The sequence below is a fragment of the Mesoplodon densirostris genome, chromosome 2 (genome assembly GCF_025265405.1).
Source record: "Mesoplodon densirostris isolate mMesDen1 chromosome 2, mMesDen1 primary haplotype, whole genome shotgun sequence".
Lineage (NCBI taxonomy): Eukaryota > Metazoa > Chordata > Mammalia > Artiodactyla > Ziphiidae > Mesoplodon > Mesoplodon densirostris.
Genome location: NC_082662.1, coordinates 6,336,176 through 6,356,815, shown reverse-complemented (window position 1 = coordinate 6,356,815; position 20,640 = coordinate 6,336,176). Strand labels below are relative to the sequence as shown.

At 48.1% G+C, this 20,640-nt stretch overlaps 1 protein-coding gene across 5 annotated transcripts in view; it reads left to right on the top strand.

Annotated features, from left to right (window-relative positions):
• The window catches only part of RERE (arginine-glutamic acid dipeptide repeats), a 429,369-nt gene that overhangs the window by 346,912 nt on the left and 61,817 nt on the right, over window positions 1–20,640 (top strand). For all 5 annotated transcript variants that reach the window (XM_060088920.1, XM_060088919.1, XM_060088918.1 and 2 more), the window contains one exon: window positions 19,741–19,821. In XM_060088920.1, the coding sequence (XP_059944903.1) occupies window positions 19,741–19,821 (81 nt within the window). The remainder of the gene's footprint in view (window positions 1–19,740; window positions 19,822–20,640) is intronic.

The window sequence follows — 20,640 nt, the reverse complement described above, 5'->3', positions numbered from 1 at the left end:
AGCCGTTTTCATGACTTTTTGGATCGGGGGAAAGACCAGAAGATGAGGGTCTGGTTCTTGTTAAAACTTTTGCTGATAATCTTCTGGTCGCTTTGGATGAATGTTCTCTATGGCCAGGAGGGAGAATGGGGAGAAGTTGTGAAGTTGTGGCTAAACCCCAAAGGCGGCTCTGTCTAGCCCTGGAGTTCCCTTTAGATGTCACTATGGTTTCATTTTCTTTGATGGCTCCTCAGTGTGATGGGTTTTATCAAACAGGCCTTAAAAGAAAAAAAAAAAAAAAAGGCATGAAGGAGCTTGATAAGTAAAACATTCATTTCCTCATTATGGAGAACATTTCTTTCATCCTTTATTAGGCCACAAGAATTTTTTCCCACTGTTCACCATCCTAGACAGTGTTGAGAAGGTCCCACCAATCCTGCCTGCCTGCCGGCCTGCGGTCAGAGCAGCCGGGTCTTCTGGAGCCTGGGAGAGGTCTCAGAGCTCTCCTCAAATTAACTGGGGGAAAGAAACGTACTGCTGGTGGGCGAGATTTCCTCTGCATGTTTTCGCTGCCATTGTGTCCCGTTCTTCTTTTGGTTCACGATTTGATCAAAATCAAGAAATTCTGGTTTCTCCTCCTTATTTTTTTTCTACCCCCTCCCTTCACTTTTACTATTCTCAGATAACTCCCCATCTGTCTGTAGAAAACCACCCACTTGTAACGTCATTAAGGTTTGATGGTAAAAAACAAAAGTGTGGGTAAACCTGTTTCTGGTTGAGACCAGTTTTCATAGCTTGGCCATTCATTGATCTTCTTTTAAAAAATTGAGTATTAACTAAATAATTAGGCTCCTTCTGGCCCTGAAAGGCCCAGGTTCTGATAATAGGATTTGTCATTGAAGAACATTCCTTAAACGCCTGTCTTGTATGTGCAAAGGACTCTGCCAGATGGCCCCAGACAGGACCTCCCTCACTCACAGAGAGAAATGATGGTGATGGGCTTGGGTGCCCAGAGCCTGGTACCAGGCAGATTGTGGGAAGTTCCATGGTGGGGTCGCAGAACAATGGAGGCACGGAGGAGGGTGACAGAACGTGGACACGAGACAGTGAATGTACTTGTTCAGAGTCACACCAGTCGTACGTGAGGACACCCAGGAAACCAAGCGAGATAGTCCAGCCCAAGAGTGGCTCCGTAGCGATGTTGCACAGGATCCCCAGACAGGACATCATGGCAGCGGACTTCCCTGGAGGTCCAGTGGTGAAGAATCCGCCTTCCCATGCAGGGGGCGTGGGTTCGATCCCTGGTCAAGTAACTAAGATCCCACATGCCGCGGGGCAACTAAGCCCCACGCACCTCAACTAGGGAGAAGACCGAGCACTGCAACGAAGAGACCGCGTGCCTCAACGAAGATCCCTTGTGTGCCACAACTAAGACCCGACAAAGGCAAATAATAAAGAAAATAATAAATTAATTATGTAGAATAAAATTTTTAAAAAAACCCAAAAACATCAGGGCAGGAGATGCAGAGGTGGGAGACTGCGGGCCATGTTCAGGCAAGAGCAGGGGGCTGGCTTCCGTTGAATCTAGGGCAGCCGGGGTAGCCGTGCAGGCCAGGTGCTACCCCCTTCCTCCTTCTTGCATTTCTCACAGACGTTGTTTAACACGGCACTGTCTCCCGCTGAGCTGAGCTGAAGCCTCAATTCATTTTAACACAACCTCTAATCCAGATGGTTGTGTCTGGTGGGAGCTGAGGCTGGAGTGATAGAGCGGAGATCACTGAGCACTTTAGTTGCACACTGCAGGGTCTGAACTCTTTACTCTTCTTCAACAGAGAAGTGCCATAATCAGTTTTGGAATTCAAAGAATGGCTTTTACCTCAGTGGAATGACAGTTAACACAGTGTAGTGTCTTCAGTGGTGCCATCTGTCTGGGTTCTAGAAAGTGTTTTTAATAACTCTAGTTTGGTTCTGTTAGGTAAAACCAGAGTCTAATAAACCTAGCCGAGATGTGGAGCGTGCTCGGCTCCCCCAGGAGTTCCTGTCTTCCTTTTAGGTACAAAGTTAAAGATGTTCCTCATCGAGCCCCTGAAACAGCTTTGCTTAAAAAGCCATATACTCCCTCCCAAGTTTACATTGGCGTACACTTTTTTCATCATAAGGATGTAATTTCTCATGTATCATAAATATTGACATTTGAAAATAAAAGTGTCCCGTCGCTTTTTTAAATACACCCACTGCATTTTGGCTGCCATGGTCATTTATACCCATTATCGTCCGTTTTAAAAATACATGAATGGGCTCCTTTTTAGCAGTAAATTTTTACAATTTATCTTTTCCCCCCCTAACATGTAACTAGTAATTTTCCAGTCTACTTCCCTGTAGACTTTATTCCTGATGTAAAGCATTTTGTGCTTGAGAGTCTATTGTCAGATCACGCTTTCATACTCCCTACGACAGAAGCGTGCGTTTCAAATATGTGTGTGTGTTGTCGTTTCCTTTAGCAATAAAGGTCTAAGTGTTAAAAGAAAATCTCTGATTATGTTAGCAGAATAAATTCTTTTTTTTTTTTTTTTTTTTTGGCTGCGTTGGGTCTTCGCTGCTGCACAGGCTTTCTCTAGTTGTGGCGAGCGGGGGCTACTCTTCATTGTGGTGTGTGGGCTTCAGTAGTTGTGGCATGTGGGCTCAGTAGTTGTGGCTCGTGGGCTCTAGATCGTAGGCTCAGTAGTTGTGGCGCACGGGCTTAGTTGCTCCGTGGCATGTGGTATCTTCCCGGACCAGGGCTCGAGCCCGTGTCCCCCGCATTGGCAGGCGGATTCTGAACCACTGCGCCACCAGGGAAGCCCCTGTTATCATAATAATTATTAGTGCACAGTTGATCAAAACAATGAGATATTATAAAAGTTGATAAAATTTTACTTTTTGTTTAATATTTATTGGAAATTAGATGATTCCGTTTTTTAAACACATTAGTTCTTGGATGAATATTACTTATTGTTAGAGTGAGGCCATATTCTGCATCAATTTTATTCTTACTCTTCACTTATTTGTAGATGTAAGTGCTCAGAAATCTTTTTTACATCAATAGATAGGAATGATAGATAGCTTTGTCACTCAGTTATTGAATTCCTTCCATAATCAAGAAATATAATTTATCTTCAGACTTGATTTTCAGTAGTCTATCAGATGACACCTCCACAAGATCCTCCTTCAATTTCGTTGAAAGTAAAGAACTGGAAAGTGCCCGAGACTTGCATGAGGCTTCCGACTGTGACCTTGGAGTTGGTCCCTGCGTCTACAGGAACATGGGTGTCTTGAATTGACCCTTTGTTTGGTGGCTGGAGTTTCTGCATAGGGCAGTGCTAGTAGCATTCCAGATGGGAGAGAGGGATGCCTTTGTGTGTGAAGTGAGGGGAGGAAGATTGCAGAAGGGGAGGTGGAAGAGGAGGACTGCACCTGCCTCACAGGAGTGTGTTCTCAGGCAGATGAATTTTAGGAAAGAAAATATATGAAAGTGGAAGGTTTGGAAACGATTTCCCTTAAAATTACTTGAGTCCGTGTACCCTTAAGAAAGTCTTAAGTGTCTGCACACTCTGCTTTGCAGACTGTGGACCTGCCTACAAACCTTGCTTGTCAGGCCCACTTCCGGGCGCTGGGAAAGCGCAGGGAAAGGCCCCCGTAGGATCTGGACCGGCCTTGTGGAGAGGGCTAGCCTGGGAGCCTTCAGATGGTCAGCCTTGGGCAGGGAACGAGGCCACACATTGCTTTGGTGACTTAGTGATGAATAAATTACTGTCCTTGCCCTCCAGGAGTTTATAATCTGAGCTCATATTAAAAACAAAACAAAACAACGCCCCACCCCCCAAAAATCTGACAAAAATCAAAATCTTCTACGAGAGCTTGTTTCATATGTTATTAAATAAGGTACGTTTATTTGCATTTTTTGATGTTTTGATGACTGGATTTCAATATAACTGGTTTCCTTTGTAATCTCACTTTATTTTCGGCATTTAAAACCCATTTTTAGAAGAGGTTAGGCTTTACTAGACTGCCAAAAAGTTCCATGGCACAAAAAAGATGAAGAACTGTGTTCTGAGTGCTGGCCTCTTCCAAATACCACAGTTAGTCAGTTTCCAAAAAGTCCTAGATGACAATTTCAATAAAACGGTTTCATGGAAGGACGCCTCATAGAGCTTTCGGTAGGACTGTGGTGTGATGTTACTGGCTTGGGCATGCCCCATAGATGTTTCCCATGTTACATTAGACTGTCAGACTTGGACCTGGTACAGTCAGCTTTCCACATCTTCAGGTTCTGCAACAGTGGATTCAACCAACTGTAGATAAAAAATATTGAGGGGGGGCCTCCCTGGTGGCGCAGTGGTTGAGAGTCCGCCTGCCGATGCAGGGGATACGGGTTCGTGCCCCGGTCTGGGAGGATCCCATATGCCGCGGAGCGGCTGGGCCCGTGAGCCATGGCCGCTGGGCCTGCGCGTCCGGAGCCTGTGCTCCGCAACGGGGGAGGCCACAACAGTGAGAGGCCCGCATACCGCAAAAAAAAAAAAAAAAAAAATTGAGGGGAAGAATTCCAAAAAGTTCCAAAAAGCAAAATTTGAATTTGCTGCACATCAGCAACTATTTACATAGCAATTATTGATACATTGTATTAGGTATTATAAGTAATCTGGAGATGATTTAAAATACAGGGGAGGATACGTGTAGGTTATGTGCAAATACTGCACCGTTTCATGTAAGGGACTTGAGCATCCTTGGATTTTGGTATCCTGGAGGGTCCAGGAACCAGTCCTCTTGGAATCAGGCACTATCTGAAGGAGCTTACAGTCGCCCATCAGGGAAACACACGCACGCACGCACACACACACGTGCGCGCGCGCGCGCACACACACACACACACACACACACACACACGGTTCTCGAGCGTCATAGGCCTTCCTTGCCCCTATTCTGCTCTAAGAAATCCATGTGAGGGAGAAAACTTTCATGATCTCCAGATTGTGTTTCACAACAATTGAGAATGTTCTTGGTTTTATTATTAAGTAACGTGAACCCGTGACTTCTTAGTTATTGTTTGCTTTGTTTCTTTAACATCTCAACATGCAATATTTTCTTCCTTATGCTTTCTTCGGCAGCTTATTTGCTCCACGCACCAGGTCCCCTGACTTGAAGCTGCAGAGCTGCATTTAGATCAGGTTTCTCGCATGCTGCTGACTTTATCTCATTTACAGTATCACATTTCTGTTGCCATACACTGTGTGATCTGGGCCTCCCCACAGCTTTTTAACAATTAGTAATTGAGCAGGAAGTGTGTTTTTATTACAGTGGCCTTTTGATTTTGATTTTACAATCGTGTAGTGTTTAGCAGAGAGCAGAGGTGGGGAAGTGGCCCTCTGAAACACATTTTTGACAGAGAGAAGTCTGTTGTTTCAGCCACTTGGCTATCTGTCAGCAGTTCTCAGACTTCCCCCTTGTTTTGGTTGCTTGGCAACCTGGGGCTGGAGCAATCAAACCGTGGCCAGTGCTTTTCCAAGCCCAGATTGGGAGATGATTTATTGGTGGAACTGTAAGCATGGTAAACCCAAGCCTCAGAAATGGACCTTTTTTTTTCTTTCTTTCTTCCTTTCCTTTCCTTCCCTTTCCCTTTCCCTTTCTTTCTTTCTTTTCTTTCTTTCTTTCTTTCTCTAGGAGTTTATAGAAACCACATCAAGAAAAAATAAAAGAAAGGGTATCAGTTGGAGGGTTTTGTTGTAAAACTTTTAAAGAATAAAATTAAGGCCTAGAGTAAGCTTGTTATTCTGTGTCTATCAACATGTGTATAGAATATTTTTATTTTGTTGCGTTATTACCCTTTTCTTCCTTTTATTTTACTGCAACACCCAACATTTTAAAAGTTAGTGCTTTTTTGGGTAAATTAGGATACTTGGGATGTCATCTTACCATGAGAAACTCAGCCCAGGGAATGTTCATAGCTTGCCCCCGGGGTCATTTGTGAAGCCTTGATAGAATCAGGCGTAGAACCAGAGCCCAGCTTTCCTAATGCCTGTGTCTATATTCTGGATTTAGTGCAGTAAGCATAAAATGCTGATTGCTCTTCTTATTTTTCAAAATCAGCTGAAAACTCCAAAGACCCTGCATTACTGTCTGCTCTGTTAACAGATGCTTAAGTAGGTCTTCCTCTTCATATGTGTGTGGAATTAGTGTGGGCAAGGGAAAGCTGTCATTGTAGGACAAGTCAATTCTGAACTTTCAGATTCTTCCCACTTCTGCCTTCTTTTTTTTCTTTTTTAAAAAATAATTAATTAATTTATTTATTTGGTTGTGCTGGGTCTTAGTTGCAGCAGGTGTGCTCCTTAGTTGTGGCTTGCAGGCTCCTTAGCTGTGGCATGCGAGGCATGCACGTGGGATCTAGTTCCCTGACCAAGGATGGAACCCGGGCCCCCTGCATTGGGAGTGCGGAGTCTTAACCACTGCGCCACCAGGGAAGTCCCTATGCTTCTGCCTTCTTTGCCCCCTCCCCCTCATTTATAATTATAACTTTTTAACTGTGAAAATTATCTCATTGATTAATTTTTGCTGTAGAAGTGAGTTTTAAAGCTCTTTTTGAGGGTTCTCCTTCATAGAGTCTCAAATACTTCCTCCAGTATTGCAAATGAGGACTATTTGGGGGGGTGGGGGGGAGGCGGTGTGGTGTGGTGAGGGCAGTCTGCATGGGGGGAGGGCACAGAAGAGCCTCAGCCTGACTCAGCAGGTTAAGCATTCCCTAAGCATTTCTTTTTGTAAGATTTTAAGTAAATACTTTGGAACTCAAACTCCACTCTGCTTGCAGCCCAATGTATCCAACTGTGTATGTAAATGCACTATTAGTATGTTTGTATTCCATATAAATATACATAAATATACAGATCGAATCAGTTTGTGTGTAATTTACACACAGCTGTGTTCACGCTCCCTTAATACCAGTATTTTCCGCAAGAGTGAGGTATCATGGGAGCACTGTTGTTCCAAACAGAAGCCAGCAGAGCAGCCTTGAGGTGGGGCCCATTACCAGCCCCTGATGTGGGACCCTCCCTTGACAGACGACTCTCTTGTGATAGACATCCTGCGTGGAGGTAGTATGCGACCAGAAGGGTGCCTGTCATAGAAAGAAAATAGTGACTGCCAGTTAGACCGGGATCTGCCTTGTGACCCAGTTTTGCCTTTTGTAATTGAAATACACTCCTCTTCCCCCTCCAGCCCCCTGCGTTTCCTAAAGGGATACTTGATTTTCCTCTCATTTTGGAGAGCATTTAAAGTGACCAAAGTTAAATAAGGAGCCCTAGCCCTTGTCATGTTGTCATGAAAGGGAAACAGTCCAGGAGCCGCTTCTATGGCCCTGGAGCTGGACAGGGCCTCAGTTTCCCCTGTTTAAGAAGTGGGGCAGGGGCTTCCCTGGTGGCGCAGTGGTTGAGAGTCCGCCTGCCGATGCAGGGGATACGGGTTCGTGCCCCGGTCCGGGAAAATCCCACATGCCGCGGAGCGGCTGGGCCCGTGAGCCATGGCCGCTGAGCCTGCGCATACGGAGCCTGTGCTCTGCAACGGGAGTGGCCACAACAGTGAGAGGCCCGCATACCGCAAAAAAAAAAAAAAGAAAAAAAAAGAAGTGGGGCAGGAGTGGATCATAACAACTTCTAGACTGAGTTCTTCTGGAAGACACGTTTCACTTAATTTGAAATAACAGGCCTATATGATTTTATTTCATTTAGGACTGTATGATATCATTGTCCAATATTCTAACAATGTATTTATTTTACTTCCCTACTAGAAAACTTCTAGTGATTTAGATGTTTTAATGTTTTATCAAAAAGGAGCAGGGATCATCCTAAACCTGTGCTATCCGCTGTGGTAACCGCTGGCCACACGTGGCCATTGAGCACCTGAAGTGTGCTAGCCCGAGTGGAGATGTGCTGTTAGCGTAAAACAGACCCTGAATTTCACAGACTGAGTAGGTAAAAGGGAATGTAAAATATTTCATTAATCATTTTTATATTGATTACACATTGCAATGATAATATTTTGGATATATTAATGTGCTATTAATGTTCATTTTACCTCTTTTTAAAATACGGCTCCTAGAAAATGAAAGTTATGTACTTGGCTCACATCTGTGGCTCACATTCAGTTTTTATTGGGCAGCCATTGATCTAAACGCCTTGCATTATAATTTTTGCAAAGGGCCTCCCACTAAAGAGTTCTACTTCTTTGTTCTCTTGTAACTTATAGGCAAGCCACATTTCTTTTTCAGTTTATTCCCTGTTCCTTCTGTGCCAAGATCTACTTTGTTAAAGAAGGTGAACTTTTTAGTGACTTAATTATGAGCCACTTGACCAAGAACATTTACATGGGGACTGCAGTGCTATCGCAGGGAGAGAAGGCGCCTCTCATGTCCGTTTGGGTTCATTATTAGTGTTGGGTTATTTTTAATTTGGGTGTAGCTGGGCAGCCATAATTGGCAAGAGGTATTTAGCTGGCGGTATTTCTACATCTGTTAATGCTGCTGCTTAACTAGCCAGTTCTCATTTGACTTGAAAGTGCATTGAAGCGTGCTGCTCCGATATTCACCCCGTGGCAATGCTGTGTTAGGCCTGCAGTAATGAAAGGACTTCAGCTACTCAGCATAATCATCTAGACTCAGAGGGTCACATAGACAGAGATGTATAGGATGGCTCAGTGGCCTTTGCTAGTGGGCAGAGTTGCTGTGTAAACCATCCAACATAAGGTCATTTTCCTGTTGGGCATGTGGTCTTTGAAAAATGGAGTGACTTTTTTTTTTATATTTGCGACCACCTGGGAAGGGTTTTGCGCACAGGTGTGTTGAAAAAGGAAGTTGTGGGCTTCACTCTGGGTGGTGAGCCGGCATCGGGGAGTGGACTAGCGTGGTGTCTCTAGTGAGACTTGTATGTTTGAACGGACAGGAAAGGTGGTATTGAATCATTCTGTAGGTAGTAATTAGAGAGTCAGAGACTTAGCGCTGAGCATAGGTCAGGAGACCTTGAGTCAAGCTGCAGGGCCATTGGCTGGGAAATAAACAGCATTGTAAGAAGGCCAAGCCAGTTCACCTCCCAGATACATTCATTTTTTCATTCAGCCAGTGATAGTGGTCACCTGCTCTGTGTGTCAGGGACTGTTCTAGGTGCTGGGGATTCCCTCATGTACTCAGTGTCATACGTAGCATGTCATGTCACGTCAGGGCAACAAGAGCTCAGTGTTAACATAGAGCAGAGGAAGGTTATAGAGAGTGATAGGCCTGCGGATTGTCTGAGGAAGTCTAATCGGAAGATGGTTCACTGGTTGATATAATTAATAGTTGACTAACATTGAGGTTAAAGGTTTTAGTGATGAAGCTTGTATTGGTTTCCTATTGCCGCATAGCAGATAGATTACTCCCAACAATAAAAATCACCTCAACTTAAAACAAGGACGATCGTTTATTATCCTGTTTCTGCAGGACAAGAATTTAGAAATGGCTCAGCGGTGCATTCTGACTTGGGGTGCTTTCATGAGGCTGCGGTCAGATGGTAGATGGGGTTGGAGTCATCTTGAAGGCTCCTTCACTTGTGAGTCCAGGCTAGGAAAACTCAAATAGCAGGGACGGGGACTGCACAGCTGGAGCTTCTGAGGCTTCTCTCTCTCTCTCTCCGCCTCCCTAGGTGGTCTCCCCAGCATGGTGACTTCTGGATAACCGTGCTTCTTAACGTGGTGGCTCAGGGCTCCAAAGACACATGTCCAGAGAGGGAGAGCCAAGCAGAAGCTGTGTTACCTGTTATGCATGCCCCAGCCTCAGGCTCCCAGTGCCAGTTGTGCCCTGTTGGTCAGGATAGTTACAAAGATCCCCCCAGGCTCCAGGGCAGGGAACAGAGACCCACATCTCAGTGGAGTGTCTTCATCACACTGTAGGAGCAGCATGTAGGATGGGACGGAAATAAGAGTCTGTCACAAATACAAAGCTTTTGTGGGTATGTGAGTTTGTTTGTTTTGTTTTAAATAATGTATGATCCTTGCCTGTAAAGTGAGAGCTTTGACCAGCTTAGATGTTCTAAAGCTTCCTTCCGACTCTGATATTCTCGGATTCTACTATTATTACAGACGTGGCAGGGAGTGAGTGTTGAGCTGACAACTGCCTAGCTTTTGTAGACATTTCTGGAGCACGTCAGCAGAGCCAGCTTGGGGGGGCGGTAGGATGACTGCTGGACTCTTCTTGCTGGCCTCAAACACCTTAGGACCTGGCACTTGAGTCACCCTTTGTGTTTCTGTAGCTAATCTTCGGTGGGGGTGGGCAGAGGCGGGGGGATAAAACGGTGATGAGACCAGGAGAGCTGTCTGTTGTCACAATGCTCGTGAACTGAGGAAGGTAGAAGAATCAGGGCAGGATCATATTAGACCTACCTCCCCCAGTTCTCGTTCTCTTACTCTTTGGCCTTTGGAAGATTGGAAAGTAAAGGAACCAGGAAAAAGAACTCTTTGCTATTTTTCCTCCACAACAGCTGAATATTTGAAACCTGCTGTATTTGACCCTAGAGAGGACTTCTCTTAGAAATGGACAGGCTTGTACTGGGGCTTCTGTTCTGAGGACCATCAAATCTTTTGGGACGAGGCGGGGAAACAGGTCCTTTTTGCAAAACCTAGGATTTATTTAATGTTAAAAGGTATCTTAGACTGATCTTCTGCATTTCCAGGTAAGACAGTTGATAAAACATATCATGCATTAACAGGGTCTCTTTCTGGAGAGAGTTTAGCCATCCTCCTGTCTCTGTGTAGGAGAGAGGCCACCTGCCTGGCTGCAGCTCCCAGTGATGGAGAACTAGGCATCCACTGTTGAGGCTTTGCAGAGAGATGAGAGAAAGCCCGCCACTCCTCTTATTTGTTTGTTTGCAGTACGGGGGCCTCTCATTGTTGTGGCCTCTCCCGTTGCGGAGCACAGGCTCAGCGGCCATGGCTCACGGGCCCAGCCGCTCCGCGGCATGTGGGATCTTCCTGGACCGGGGCACGAACCCGTGTCCCCTGCATCGGCAGGCGGACTCTCAACCACTGTGCCACCAGGGAAGCCCCCGCCACTCCTCTTAACACACGCGCACACGGAAGCCCGGGGGAGGCCTAGTGACCTATACAAGGGTGTCATTATTTAGTGGCAGAGCCATGCACTCCAAGCCAAGCGTTTGTGGGAAAAATTTTAACATGGACATACAGCATACAATCTGTGGCACTTTTGCTTCAAAGAGCAAGTTGTGTATGTTTATACCTAAAATTTCCTTTAGAGGTTTTCTGTTTTGTTTTTTAAAGACAGATAATACCCTTTAATTCCTCTGATATGTATAGATGCAAGAGAAAGTTTTCTGCACCTAGATTCCAAGCAATTAATCCTATTTTGAAATCTCATCTCTCTACTTCTCCACCCTTCCTGATTAGCTATGGATTGGGGCAGAATATTTAATTAACCTAAACTTCCAGATTCTCCACCTGTAGCATGGACCCAGTGACACCTACGTTGGAGAGTGTATTGAGGAGCCTTGAGAAGGATGTGGTCTGGGACCCACCAGTATCCATGTTGAGACTGTGATGTCCTGAGACAATGGAAGATGTTACTCTGGATAGAAAGCATAGGACAAGTCTGAGCTAGGGAAAATGTCAGGTCTTGGAGAGACTTGAGAACTATCAGTAAAAATGTGGTTATTATTTTACTTTATTTTATTTTTAAAATTTATTTATTTATTCATTCTTGGCTGTGTTGGGTCTTCGTTTCTGTGCGAGGGCATTCTCTAGTTGCGGCGAGCGGGGGCCACTCCTCATGGTGGTGCGCGGGCCTCAAACTGCCGCGGCCTCTTCTGTTGCGGAGCACAGGGTCCAGACGCGCAGGCTCAGTAGTTGTGGCTCACGGACCTAGTTGCTCCGCGGCATGTGGGATCCTCCCAGACCAGGGCTCGAACCCGTGTCCCCTGCATTGGCAGGCAGACCCTTAACCACTGTGCCACCAGGGAAGCCCTGTGGTTATTACTTTCGATTGTGATCCTTGTGATTTTTAAACTATAACTAGTTGAATGGAACTTAACTATTAACTAGTTATTCTGGAATACTGCTAGTAAATTCAACATGCACTTACAAAGTAGAGTCAACAAGAAATTAGGAGCAACATACCAGAAATCTCGGAGATGCCCACCATGGCTTGCTGGCCTGTCTCCTCTCAGACACACTGCTTCTGCTGCTGTTTATTGAAAACGTCATGCTTTACCTGGGTCGCCCTTTCGTTGATGTGTTAAATATTTTAAATCAAAACCCAAATGATACGTTTCAAAGCAGTATCAATAGTGTACCTCCAGCCGGAAGCGTGTTTTCGATATGGGGTGATGGGAGTCTGTAACAAACAGGATTATATGGATGAAATGCAATAGGTTTTCATCTGGTGGTTGCTCAGAGAGAGCCACTGTTGAATGAACAGGTAGGCGTCCTGGAATACAGATGTTGGAAAGGCTTTTATTTCTTCTGCTTGGCATCAGTCTTCTCTTTTTCCTCCCTACCCCTCATTAGCATAAGCCCACATTGAGGAAACGTCTTCAGTTTTCTGCTGCTGCTGCTTCTCTACACCTCCAGAAGGCCAGTGGACAACTCCTCTTACTCTCTGCCTGGCTTGTGGGCTTACACTTTTGTCTCTCCACTGGGGGCAACTGTGGTTTGCTTACTTGCAGATCTGCCTGCTCTTCAGTCCCCTGAGAAGCAGCAAGTCATTAACATAAAATTTTGTGCGGAAAACAGGGTAGAGCAGGAGCCATTTTCACAGTGGGACTCACTTTAATACCTGCAGTGTTTTCCAAACAGTTATGTAAGAGGACTGAGTAAGAGTCGCTTTTCAGAAGTCCTGGTGAGTTTCTGACTGGGATACACTAGTTAAAATTCACCAGAGGGAGTTAATTTTGAAAGCTCTCAGCCAGGGGTTAATGCAGAGTTATCTTGTAGCCATTTTTGCAGCACTGCCCCTTTCCCCAGCTCCTCTCCTCTGCTGTAGACACAGGTCAGATCCAGCACTTGAGATGAGCCGCGTTGGGAGTTGCACGTGCACACGAGGGAGATAAGCGCACCTTATTCTTTGGCCTCATCGACCCAGCACTCCTCTGTGTGCAATCCAATTTGATATTAAGAGTAATCTTTTTTTGAGATACGTAGGGCAGGTATTTTATGGCCAGTTTAAAAGATGAACAAACCGAGACAAGAATAAATTAAGTTTCGAGAATATAGCCTTTATTTGTCCATTCGTAGACCTTTGGGAAACACTTAAAATCTTGAAATGCAAACGCAGGCAGCAGTTGCCCATCATAGCCCTGATCCACACACTCTCCTCAACTCCATTCTTAGCCTTCACCCCATCCCTGAAGTTCCCTGACTGTTTACGTTGGTCAGTCTTGACCCTCGCACCCTGGTTCAAGGATTTGGTGACACGTGGTTAGTTTTCCCATCTGTAAAATGGAGACATTAGTAGCCCCTGCCTCGAAAGGTTATTGCGGTGCTTCAGTGAGTCAGTTCGTGTAGAGCCCTTAGGAGAGTGCCTGCCATTGGAGCACGACTCAGTGCTGGCTGCTTTTCATGTTGAATAGCTGGTGTCTCCCTACCTTTCTCTCATCCTGACACATAACAGTGAAGCTGCTTTTGCCCCAGGCCAACCCTGGTCCACCCCTTCCCCCCACCCCCGGTGGGAGACAGTCAGTGTCTGGGCAGCCAGTGAGGCCGTCATCGCCCCTGGGCACAGGGCTTGGGAGGCTCTGAGCTAGGGCAGGCTCAGCAATAATGAGCGGAACTTTTGAACTTGTTACTTTATCGTAAGAGAGAATGTTATCGCACTTTGACCCAATTATGTTTATCCCTATTACGTATCTCCCATTTCAAAAGTGGCTGTGTCTAAACAGCCATGTCAGAATTACTCAGCGGAACAGAGAAGCAGACCAGATCCTAGGACTTCTGAGTTTGAATCTCACATTCCTTCCATTCTACCGAAAATGAGAAATAGAGCCCTCCCGATGCTACTCAGACCCAAATTTAACAGCAAGCACTGTGTTCAGGTAACTCACTTTTTTTAAAGCCAAGAATTAAATGTTCTCTACCAGAAACTTATAGGTAGGTAACTTCTGATGGTGATATGAAGTTTCAGCTCAACAATAGAAAACTATAGCAATGTGTCTAAAAACTGGGGAGTAATTACGAAACCTGATTATCACTACAATGGCAATCATATTACAGTGTATGAACGTATCAGATTAACATGTTGTATATCTTGTAACACAGTGTTGTACGTCAAAATATATTTCAATAGATAAAATCAAAATTGGAGCGCAGTCACAAACTAAGTTGTAAAACAAATCAAAGAACAGTCTCCTTGCCGTTAATAAATCTGTATGTATATTTGGGTCTCATCTGGCTATGAGGATTGAGAAATAGAAAAGGACTTGTCTTGTGCTCCCAAGAAACACACAGGTTGATTGAAAACAAAGAGCACCAGAGAAACCAGTGCCAACACCCGGAGAACCTCAGCTCATGGGTCTGAGAGTGGCCGGACGGCAAGCCTGTGGAGCGTAAGAAGTGGGGCTGCCCTGCACTTGGAGCAGCGGCCCAGCCACAGCTCCCGCCTTGGGAAGGAGCAGTCTTCTTTCTCCTGCACCCTTGGCATCTTAGCAGTCTAACGTCTATACACCGTCAGGGACAGAACAGCTAATGGACGGAGACATAATTCATGAGGCCTTGAATCTCAGCACTGGAAATGCTGAATTTCAACTCAACTGCTAGAATGCTATTAAGAAACAGACCGCGTCTGTGAACTTTCGTTTAGAAGCTTCCAGTACCTGTCTGTTTGTGAGTCGATAGTGTTAATTATGAAATTAAAGTCTTAAACAAACGTCAGGGTCTTCATTTGCAGAGAGATGAATGAATAGAGGGAACGGAGACTACAGCCTCAGTAAGCTGTTTAACATACTGACCTATTCTAATCATTGACCACTCTGAGTGGGTTGGCTTTGTTTCGATTTTAAAGGCTACTCTACATTTCTGGTAAACCACAAGGTAAAGGCTGGTCTCTGAGAAGCAGATGTTTTGCCAGTTTTGAGGCCTTGTGGCTTTCCATAGAGAAGTAACAGTACAGGCCACATGAAGCTTTTACTTCCTTTTTTTAAAAAAAGTGGGGCCAGTGGTGCTTTGTATTTGATAGCATAGTCATTGATATACACCGACAGCAGTGGTCTGTGTTCACCATCAGATGTCAAATCCATATTTCTGGAAGTAGTTAGTTTGAAATGTGTATGAGACAAGTGCTCCCAGTGGGCTTGGACCATAGATTTAGAGCCATGGGAGTGGTGGAAGTCATATTGGGAGGGAGTCTCAGAGCAGAAAACCTGGAACAAAGCCTTGGGGAGACTCAGAGGTTGAGGAGAGAATTAAGCCACCAGATGATATGAGAAAAATCAGCAAAGTTTGGTGTCATGGAGCCAATAAGATCAACTTTGTTATCAAAGTTCAAAATGGACCCTTTGGCATTTAACAGTCTATTTCCACCGTGCCCACCCTTGCCCAGGCTCTTGTCATCTCATGGTTTGTTTCATCTGTGTATCACAGACTTGGGAGCTCCAGCTGCCTAATGCTATAGGGAGGTAAGGTGGTATAAGATACAATTCCTGGGCTTCCGTGGTGGCGCAGTGGTTGAGAGTCCCCCTGCCGATGCAGGGGACATGGGTTTGTGCCCCGGTCCGGGAGGATCCCACATGCCGCTGAGCGGCTGGGCCCGTGAGCCATGGCCGCTGAGCCTGCGCGTCCGGAGCTTGTGCTCCGCAACGGGAGAGGCCACAACAGTGAGAGGCCCGCGTACAGAAAAAAAAAAAAAAAAAGATACAATTCCTGTCTTTTCAGAGCTCATAGACACTATGAGTACATGAGGCCTTTTACAAATAAATAAATGCGAAGTGAATGGGGATGGGGACGGTCAGGGAAGTCTCATTTTGGAGTGGGAGGGATTTGAGCTTGAGTTTGAGGTGAACTGGAGGTAGGCTGTGGAGAGAAGTACTAAAGGTACCCCAGTGTCAGAAGTTCAGACAGAGGTGGTAGCATGGGCCAGTTGGCATTACTGGACATCTGTTTGGAAAGGTAGGCCAGCACAGGATCCTGGTGCGCCTTGAATGCAGGGCTAAGGGTTAAACACCACCCTGAAGAGGTCAAAGAGCTATTCTTAGGTAGGGCCTGGGGGCAAGATGGTGTAGGACTCAGGATGAAATCCGTGGTTTTGAAAAATTCCTCAGCAGAGGCTTGTAAATGGCTGGATGGGAGAGATGGGTTAGTGGGCTAGCTAGTAGGAAAGGAGGTAAGGGTTTGGCCTGGGACTGCTGCTGGAATGAGCGGGAAAGGAGGTAAGGGTTTGGCCTGGGACTGCTGCTGGAATGAGCGGGAAAGGAAGGCACTGAAAGACCTTTCTCAGGAAGAACACTGAAGAGTTGATTTGATTTGGTGGGCCAGCAGGAAAGGGCAGACCACGGGACCATGACTGAAATCGCTTACCTCTGTAGACTCTTAGCCCACTTCACCGAAACTGTGGCAGTAGTGCTGCAGGGCATGGCTTTTGGAGCCCGGGTTTGAATTCTGCCTTGACCGCTGAGGAGGTGGGTGACCTTGGTCTGGTTGGTTAACCCACGGTGCCTCAGCTTCCTTGTCGGTAAAATGGAGATAAGAGCAGTACTTCCTTCTAGGTTGTGAGGACTTTGCGGCTCCTGACGTATAGTAGGCACTTAATAACTGTCGAGTGGATGCTGTTCAGAGGATTATAACAAGTGGAGGAATCAGGGTCTGAACTCACGTTTGCAGAACTCTCCCACATTACCCTGCGCTTCCAGGTTCAGCCTTTCTCAGACGCTCCTTCACTGGGCCGGCCTCTCCTGGTGAACCTGTTGCGTGTCCGCACACACGCACGGCCCTGCCATTCCACCATCTGACTCACGCCAGAGCCCACCTCAGCTTTGTGTAGACTCTCCCTGTCTGATCACCACTTCCTGTTCTCTGCCTCTGTCTCTCCTGGAGGGCCTTCCCACCCCTCCACGCCTGCAAATGCTGTCTGCTCTTCCGCGATCTGCCTCCGTGAAGGCGTTCTGAGCAACAGCCCGTCCCTCTTCTCGGCTCCCTTTCAGCACTGGTGAGCTGCCTTTCACTGCTTCGTGCTTGGCCGACCTAAGTCTCAGATGGTTCTGTAATCGCCTCACACACATTTATCTTACCTGCTAAAAAGGAATCCGTTTTAATAAAGGTCCATGGCTACCTTTTTTGTTGTTGTTATTTTAAAAATTCCTCCCAGTGTTAGGTGCTCACTCAGCACTGAACTTCGTAACGAGTAGATTAAGAAGCATTAACTCTGAAGGCCGAGGTTGAGCTCCGGTCATCCTCGTCTCACACCTGGGCTCCCTCTCCAGCCTCTTTAACTGCATTGCAGCCGGTCTGTCCCTAATGCACGCCGAGGGCCACACGGCCACCAGAGCAGTCTCTGTGCCGTCTTTTCGTGGAACGCTCTTGCTTACACTGCTCCGCTGGCCTACAGCTAGGAGCAGGACTCCTCAGCCTGGCCTGGAAGGCTCTTTGCAACCTGACCCTCTCCCCCTCTTCAGTCTTACCTGCTGGGACGCCACTCCGCACACCCTGTCCTCGTCGCAGTTCCCAGGGTGATCTGTGTGCCCTTCCTGGCTGACCCCTCTGCCTGGAGCCCTGCTGAGCCCACCTGGCAAGTTCATGCTCCCCCTTGTCTCGCCCCTACGACGGCAGCAGAGTAAGTTGCTTCTTCCTCCTGACCCCACCTGCCGCCCTTTGTTCCTCTGCTGCTTTTCGTTGGGGCCCAGAGATTGATCTGTTTACCTGTTTGCCAGGCCTGCTCCTTGAGGGCAGGGCCGTCTCGTTCCTCTCCACATCCCGATGGAGATGTGGAGATGCTCTGCACGCAGCCCGGGATGCGTGCTGAGCATATAAATGATACTTTTTTCAGGTAACGAGGGTCACTGCTTCAGACTAGAGCAGAGCTTGCTTCTTTCTGGTGCCTTGTCGGATTTTTCCTTTTGAACTATACGAATTACGTTGAAAACTGACAGTGATGAGTCATATCTTAGAAAGGGGTGAAATCTGAAAATGCAGAGCCTCCAGGAATGGAGTAGGAGGTTGCAGATCGGTCTTCCCGGCCAAGTCTGGCTCTTCACTGAATTCGCCCGGCTGGTCTCAACCGCGGGGAGTGGGAGGGACTCCCCTCCCGGTGGGCAGGTGATTTATTGGCTGGGAAGCTTCCGCGGTGATTTAGTTGTGAAACGGCGCCCTGCGAGGTGCCGGCTGAGGCCTGGGCCGGGCGGGAGCGGCCGCCCACAATCCCGGGCCGGAGGGACCTCGGGGGTCGTCGGGGCCAGCCCCCACGCTTCGCAGCCCGGGGGCGGCGGGCGTGCGCTGCTGACTCTGCCCGCCCGGGGGGAGGCCCGGGGGTAGGCCCGGAGACGGAGCAGCCCGGGGAGGGCCCCAGCCCGGAGCCAGCCCCGCGGGCGCCCTCTGCTCGCGCCCGCCGCGGCGGGGAGGAAGTTTCCGTGCTCCGCCGCCCGGGTCGACTCCCGCTTTTTGGAAGGAGGAAACCGAGGTACCGGCGCCGGGGTCCCGCGCGGAGCCTCGGGGCGGGGGCCGGAGCCGGGCCGGCGGGCGGCGCGGCGATCCAGGCCGCCTTTTGCAGCCGCCCGCGGCCGCGCTGGGCTCTGCGCGCCGCTCCGGCCTCCTCCCCCGGCGGCGGCGGCGGCGGCGGCGGCGGCGGCCGCCCCAGCCCCGCGCCCCGCGCCGCGCGGCCCCGCCGCGGTCACACGCCGAGCCGCCCGGCCGCCTCCGCCCTGCGCTTTGTGGAGCCGGAGCCCGAGCGCGAGCCGAGTGACAGGCGCGGCCTCCCGCCACCCGGACCCTGAGTGCGGCCCGCGGCGGCCCCGCGTACCTGTGGCTGCTGGCGATCGGCCGCGCGGGACCCGGCTTCGCGGACCGAGGTGGGGTCCGGGGTTCCGGCTGTGGCCCCGCTGCGGCGGGGAGGGGCTGCCTGGGAGGAGTGGGACAAAGTGAAAGTCCCCGGGCCGCCGAGGGAACGGGGGCGGGGAGGAGCTGGGAAGGAAGAGGGGTGCTGGTGTTTGGGTGCCTGGTGCCCCGGGGCGGCTCTTGCGGCCGGCGTGGCGGGGCAGGCAGGCCGGCTGGGGTTCGGGCCCGGTGGGCTGCCGCGGTGCTGCTGCCGTCCTGGTGAATTTCCCGGACTAACGAAAGGCCTTTGAAGCCTCCAGGGTGCCCTTCTGGAGAAAAGTCTCCAGCTTTGGTCCCGTTCCCCCCTTCAGCTCGGCACTTTGGGAAGCTTCGTTCTCAGGTGGGGACCAGTTGTGCTGTTTTATTGATGGAAGCACGGAGCGTATGTGTTGTTTATACCTCCGTGGACCGATGCAGAGACCGGAGGCAGCGAAGGCACAGACGGCTGCTTGCCTCAGACACGGGACGTCCTCCTCAGCCTGTCCGACTGCGGGACTGGGGATCTGACGGAGGCCGTCTGGGCGCGGGTCCCGGCCGTGCTGCTGAAATATTCCCCCGGCCGTGTCGACGTTCCCTAGCTCGGACTTCTTTGGGGTTGTTATTCTGCTGATTGCAGAGATCTTTGCTGACATCCTGTGTTGTTTTTGGCTTTTACATCCCATTTGTTGTTTCTTTTTATCACAGAAACGCTTCGTTAAGGGGCTCAGGCAGTACGGCAAGAACTTCTTCAGAATTCGAAAGGAGCTGCTTCCCAATAAGGAAACAGTGAGTACAATTGGACTTTATGTAACTTGATTTTTTCCTCTTCGCTCCTGCTGCTTCTCCGCACTTGATCTTGTGAAATGGTTTCCTTTAACCCTGTGTTGTGCTGGCCTCGAGGATTCTATTCATTTTACTTCCTTCACTTTTAGTTTTAGCTCAGGATTCTAGATGGTGAAGTGACTGGTTATGCATATCCCCAAGAAGGTGGATTTCAGAACAGAAGAGTCTTTGGCAACAGACGTTTTTTTTGCGGGGGGGAGTCTGGGGTGTTGGGGAGTTAACATCTAATTTTAAATACAGTGGCTGAAATAGAAAATATCATTTATCGCTAGTTTGGATTTGGTTATTGACAAAAGTCATCAACAAACAATAGAGCTAAGAGATTTGTAGCTCAATATACTTTAAATTCTCTGGGGACTGTTTTTTTTTTTTTAATGTTGCTATGTTTTGAAGAGTAGTTGTACCTAATTTTCCAGCCCTAAAAGTTTGCACTTTTTTTTTTTTTTTTTTTGGCGTTACGCGGGCCTCTCACTGTTGTGGCCTCTCCCGTTGTGGAGCACAGGCTCCAGACGCGCAGGCCCAGCGGCCATGGCTCACGGGCCCAGCCGCTCCGCGGCATGTGGGATCCTCCCGGACCCGGGGCACGAACCCGTGTTCCCTGCATTGGCAGGCGGACTCTCAACCACTGCGCCACCAGGGAAGCCCAAAGTTTGCACTTTTTATTGGACAGATACAGAAGGATCCCTGTAAGTTGCTTGAAATGAGGCTTTTAAAAATTCCTTTGATATTTCACAAAGCTGAGACTCAGGTCTGATGAGCGCT